This window comes from Lolium rigidum, chromosome 2 (assembly GCF_022539505.1).
Source record: "Lolium rigidum isolate FL_2022 chromosome 2, APGP_CSIRO_Lrig_0.1, whole genome shotgun sequence".
Taxonomy (NCBI): domain Eukaryota; kingdom Viridiplantae; phylum Streptophyta; class Magnoliopsida; order Poales; family Poaceae; genus Lolium; species Lolium rigidum.
The window spans coordinates 33,861,201-33,867,562 of record NC_061509.1 but is presented as its reverse complement, the minus strand read 5'-3'; the positions used below and the strand labels follow the sequence as shown (position 1 = coordinate 33,867,562).

Sequence of the window (6,362 nt, the reverse complement as noted above, 5' to 3'; positions counted from 1 at the left end):
TAGCGAGTGCGCTCGATCTGTCCATCTGGCGCAGCTGCGCTATTAAGCATTTAGGAAACAATATGATGAGAAATTTTGACAAATCATTTTACAAAAATATGCTTTGCGCAGAAACACGTAATTTACTTGTTGCAAGGCATACAAAAAAATAATTTACTACATTGCACCGAAAATGAACTATGGTGAACAAGTTGCGATACATGGGGAAGTTAATTAAATTTGCTCTTGATATTATACTTTAGCATGCATACCATCTTATTTTTTAAGAAATTCCTAAATTCTTTTAGAGTGATAAGTGATTTGAGAATAAATGTGAAAAAGAAACGGGGGGGGGGGGGACATGCCCCCATGCTAATAATTTTTCTTGTATCCATGTCACCAAAGTTTCTGGCCATGATGTTTTTGATTAAATTCATTTTTTTTCAACTGTATGTAGAGACAACTCCCGAGCCAAATTTGTGGCCACTGGTGGCACCACGAGAGTGGCGATTTTTAAGGCGCCGGTAGGTATAGCTGTGGAATCTGTCCGCCTTGCTATGAGATGAGAGCCGTGGCTCCATCAAACAAGGAAACGTCGCCGTGGCTCCATACCGCCGCCCAAACCGAAGCTTTGAGCTTTCACCCGAGATAGTAAGGTCAAGGAGGGAGGGAATACACCTCGATGTCGCCTTCAACAAGGAAAACGGCGCCGACAGCGTCGTTGACCTCCCCCTCACCACCCCGGTCGGCCAAGGGTTTCCCCCAATCCATCCACCTCTGGCTACCACACCCACTAGCCACCAAAACGAGATTCGAGGCCACGGAGGTGGACCGAGCAACCAAAGAAGGGGCAGCCACCTTCAGATCTGGAGCCCGAGGCCCAACTAAGAGATCTCCGCACCATGCCCACTGCCCCCTCACCGCCCCCGCGGCCCAAGGACATGGTTTTCAGCACCGACGTCCGCCACCCGCCGCCAAGTCAACGTTTTCTCCGCCATCCAGGGCCGCCGCCCTGGCTTCCAGGACCCTGCCAAGGTTGCGACGGGCAGCACCCCCACCTGGCCACTCCAGCACCGGCGGGGCCAAGCAAAGATGGGGGGAGGAGGGCCGCCGAGCAGCCATCGGTAGAGGCCAGACCGCAAAATGGCGGCTTGCCTCAATACCGCCACGCAAGGGGTTCCCGCCTACAGATCCCCGCCGCCCCCATCACTAGCGCTGCAGGGCTTCACCGGCGGCTGCCTCAGGGGACGGTGAGGAGAAGAGGGGGGGTGTGGGGGAGGCGATGGCGGCAGCAGGTTAGGGTTTCACCCCTCCCGTTGCCTAGAGGAGACGACAAGAGGGGAACCGCTACTATGTTTATTCGTGTACAAATATGTGTTCTAACACCCTCCCTCAATCTCAACTAATGAAAGATTGAGATTGCGCTTACAATGCTCATAGAAAGGTAAATATAGTGGCTTAGTAAAAAATTCAGCAACTTGATCATTTGAAGAGATGGATCAAATTTGTAGTTGCTTCTATGACACACGTTCGCGGACAAAATGAAAGTCTACTTCAATGTGTTTTGTCTTCCATGAAAGACTGGGTTGGATGACAAATATGTGGCACCAATATTGCCACACCACAATACTGGAGGTTGGGTGGGAACAACACACTACTAGAAAAGGGCCTACTATCGACACACCAAAGCCCGCCGGTGGGAACATGCCGGTGATAATGGCTTACTGCCGGCACACCAGTAACACGATTTATTGCCAGCACACCAGCCTGGTGCGCCGGTGGTAAGTTTTGTCAGAATAAAAAAAATGCTCCAACTAGATCTAAATCTAGATCGAGATTTGGTCGTGTTGCTAAGGAACAGTGAGGGAGGTAGTCGCCGGAGGAAGGGCCGCCAGAAAGGAGATGGTCATCATCGTTGTAGGTGGTCGCCGTCGCTGGAGAGAAGGTGTCCATCATCATCTCTGAAGAGGAGGTTGCCACCGGCATCATCGGAGAGGAGGTTGCCGCCATCACCGGAGGTAGTCTTGGCACCGTTTAGGAGGGAGAAGGTGAAAAAAGAGGAGAGAATGGACGCATGGAGGAGCAGGACGAGAGGGAAAGAGGAGTGGAGACATGGAGGAGGAGGAGGACGAGGAGGAGAAAGTGAGAGAGTAGGGGCACGAGTTAGCATATATAGAACTAGCTTACTGCCGGCGCAAAACCCTCCTAGATACGCCGGCGATATTTGCATTTTTTTTGCAAGTTTTTGTAAAATAAAACTTAGTTTTTTCTTTTCGATTTTGAGGAATCTAAAAAATCGCTAAATGGCCGTAGGTACATTTTGATATATATATATATATATATATATATATATATATATATATATATATATATATATATATATATATTTTCGTCGGAGGTCATATGTAAACAGAAAAGCCGTTTTACCAAAACATGACACCATTTTGCGATCAAAAAAAATTGAAATTCATATTTGTTAATTTTGCTAACAACTAGATAACATAAACATTACACATCTCGAAGATTTTTTTAAATTTCTATCATTTTCTATTATTTTTCTGAAACTGAAAAGGCACTTCCTAGAAATGTGTGGAGCAAAAAAGAGAGCGCCTCTTACCACCAGCGCACCACCATATTAGTACCCCCGGCGCACCAACATGGTAGTGTGCTGGTGGTAATCAAATTTGGTGCGCCGATGGTAATCAAATTACCCGGCGCGTTGCGCTGCCATTTTTGCTTGGCTCGAACCTACTAGTCGACAATTACCCTGGTGCACCAAATTTTTGGTACTCCGGTGGTATTTCGGTATCCCCGGCACTCCTTTATAGTGGTGAGCCGGCAGTAAATAGCACCAGCCTACCTAAAAGTTGGCGCCGGGTCAAATATTACATGCGGTTCCTGCTCCCTTTCAAAATAAAAATCTAATGACGTGATCTCATTTTTGTTTTTGTTTCCAGAGTATGCATTTCAGACGTCAGACTACAGATAAGAATCCTCGATACAATTTTTGTTTATGTTTTTGTTTTTGAGGTATGTATTTCAGACTTCAGACTACAGATAGATAAGAATCCTCGATACGATCTTTGGAGTATATTATTCCCCATCTCAGTCTCGCGCGCGCCGCCATGGACCGGACGACGCGGTGGCCGGGCCTGGCGCCAGACGTGGTCCGCGACGTCGCCAGCCGGCTGCACGACGCAGGCGACTTCGTCCGCCTCCACGCCGTCTGCAAGCCGTGGCGCAGCTCCCGCGACGCGCCGCCGCCGTCGAGGAATCAGTTTCTGCCGTGGCTCCTCGCAGGTGCCGATCGACACTCGTCGACCCCTCTCAGGTTCAGGTGCATCTTCTCCAAGTCCAGCTACCGCGCGCCGCCGCCATCTGTGTCCCGGAGCAACTGGGTGGGCAGCGCCGACGCCACCGCCGTCCGGTACATCACCGTGAAACACGACCACGCTAGCCTCCACGACCCTCTCGCCGGAGAAGTCACCCGCGTTGCTCCAATCCGGTACTTCGCCCACGACCATTACTGGGACAGGGATAAACCCCACGGCATGGTCTACGGCGACGGCTCCGTCCTACTGTACAACCGAGTTGACCTTGAGCACAATCGCGACGTGGCCTCGTTCAGTGCAGCGCTACTGCGCAGCAGGGAAGCCAAGTGGACGCTCGTCGAGAGGATCCTCAAGAACGAGACCCCGAGGTGGCATGGTGGATTCTGCACTGCCTACCACGACGGTAGGATCCTGATCTTGGAGGATCGCCACTGGCGCGTCGTGCTTCCAGACGGCACCGTCGCCGGTGACGTGCTGGTCCCGTTGCCCGCCTGCAACTACCCGAGCCATTCCAACTACATCTTCGAGTCCCGCGGCGAGCTCCTTTGGGTCTCTGTTCATGCATGGATCAAACACACTTACGAGAACGGGGAGGAAGTGGCCTCCTCGTCTCGCACCTTCTCGGTGCTGGTGCACGCGCTAGAGGAAGATGCGTCGGCGCCGGCGAAGATGCGATGGGTGAGAAAAGATGGTCCTAGCGTCTCTGATCGTGTCTTCTTCCTGGGATCGCCCAACAGCTTCGCCATGGACGCCGCACCGCAGCTCGGCGGCCACGCCGGGTGCGTCTACTTCGTGTACTACAACCATAGTAAGGCTCTGCCGGGTGAGCTGTTCGGTGTGTTGAGATACAACCTCATCGACGGCAAGACAGAGTTTGTTGAGCGGGTGCCTCCAGGATGGGACAACGAGAAGTGCACCTGGCTCCTTCCCCAACCTGCTGCCATGTCTCCAATTCAAGTATATGTACTGTTAAAACATTTTAAATTTTTATCTCTAGAATTAGTCTTTTCAGATGATAAAATCTCTCATATAATTTCATGGTAGCATCGATCTAATACAGCCTACCCCATAGTAGTTTATTTGATCACATGATACTATATGTAGGCATATGTAGCACACTAGCACATCGAATTGACGAAGTGCTACAAAGCTAACTTATAGTATATTGTTGTATCAGGAAATCACCAAGATGTCGCCAAAGGATCTCGAACCAAAACAGAAGCGACAAAAGACAGCCCTAGCATGCATGATCAACATCTCGAGGCATTACGAGCCTTGGTTCAGGGTGATAGCGCGTAATCTGCCTCCAAGGGTCAATAGCTCTGAGCTACAACTCTTGTTCAGCAAGCATGGCAGAGTGTCAAGTGCCGAGGTAGTCTACAGAAAGACGAGGCGCTCCGAGCGTATCGGTGTCATAACCGTGTCAATGGTGTATGCCCATCCGCAAGATGCTGCAGATGCTTTCAAAGGACTGTATTTGGATGGATGCAAGCTAGTGGTTACCTTTGTGAAGGAGCGACGGCGGCCACGTCTCGGAGCACCGCAACTGCGCATGTAACTTGATCTTGTTGCCGTTGTTCCCCCAAAAGGTTTCATCTAGAACTCCATGTTGCATTTTACTCTCCTTCCCCACATATCTCAAAATTGATTGTGTACTTGAGGCCCAATATAATGTGGAAAGAGAAGGAAAATTAGGATTGCGCGCTTTTTGTTGTTGCAGGCTCTCCCTTCCACTTTCCCTGCTCTTGCAGGTTGCAGCAATCAGTTCTCCATCATGATCACAGACAGCAACTCTAAAATTCGAAAGAAAAAACAAACAGCAACTCTACAAGTTATATGATTTTCACCTGGAGTATACACATCATCGCAATTCAGCTTCTCCCAATCTTATTTCTCTTGTTCCTTGTTCTTACCGAAATGCTCCAGATATTCATCAGTTTGACAAACCGTGCGCCGGAGAATTTCTTCAGCATTCACAGGCAATTCGCCTTCTCTAACCTTATTCCGGTAATTCCACAAGTGCCACCACAAATTAAGAATATGTTAGTGGAAGCAATAGCCCCCGCCAGGGATCGGTTGTTGGAGTTAATCCAAACATCCTTAGAGTCTTAAGTCAGTACGTGTTGTGTTAGTAAGTAGTACTACACGATCCAGCATGTTTAGCTGAACTTTGTTCGATCGTGAGTGCAAGTTAGAGTTGGAGTAGGTCATAGAACGTGAGTCCTAGTAGGTTTAGGTTTGCAAGTATAGTTAGTTTCCAAGTTGAGTCAGAGAGTACTAATACGTGGTAGTTTAGGCCAGGTTGTGTCCTAGTCGGAGTATATTTGGTTGGTCCTACTCCTATATATACATCAGCATATACGTGTAAGCTGTATCGAGTTGTACCGGAGAAAAGGAGAAAAAGAAATAAAGAGAAAATAACGGGTGCGACACGCACCCTTGGCGATAATTTTTGTGTTCGCGTGTGTTCGTCTAGTTTGATGTGATCGATCCGTGGGCGAATCCCAACAATTGGTATCAGAGCAAGGTCGAAGATTTGAAGCTACGCTTGCCCCGGGGAGGCGACCCTACTAGCGCCTCGGGGCAGGCGACCGTCGCTCGGCGGAGCGGCTGGGTGGAGACGGCGAGCAAGCCGTCGTCAGTATGGCGGCGGGCGATCGTCGCTCAGCGGAGCGACACGGAGGAGACGACGGGGTGACGTCGTTGGCAAGGAGGTGGAGGTGGATGATCGTTGATGGGAGAGGTGGTGCCGAGGTGCGGTGCCGGGAGTTTCATCAAGGTTGTCTTCGGAGGAGTCCGATGAGTCAAGGAGTCTTGGGCGTGCAAGTTGGCATGCCGAGTTAGTGTCGTCGTGTCTGTGAGTCATCGTCATCGTTTCCAAGTGCTCGTCTCCGTGAGGATCTGTTGCAGTTGAAGTGTGTCAAGTGTGTGAGGTGTGCACGGTGTTCCGTGAGTTATGTCCATGTCCTCGTGGAGCGTCCTGGTTGCGGCCAGCAGGGTTCGGTGCGATGCCGAAGGCGGACGGTGGTAGGGAAAGCTACCGTAAAGCGA

At 50.1% G+C, this 6,362-nt stretch overlaps 1 protein-coding gene across 1 annotated transcript; it reads left to right on the top strand.

Annotated features, from left to right (window-relative positions):
- Positions 1-3,104: 3,104 nt before the first annotated feature.
- On the top strand, positions 3,105-5,021 carry LOC124689477. Its single transcript, XM_047223001.1, has 2 exons — positions 3,105-4,268; positions 4,489-5,021. The coding sequence occupies exons 1-2, from the start codon at positions 3,105-3,107 to the stop codon at positions 4,867-4,869; spliced, it is 1,545 nt and encodes a 514-aa protein (XP_047078957.1). The 3' UTR covers positions 4,870-5,021.
- The last annotated feature ends 1,341 nt before the right edge of the window (positions 5,022-6,362 follow it).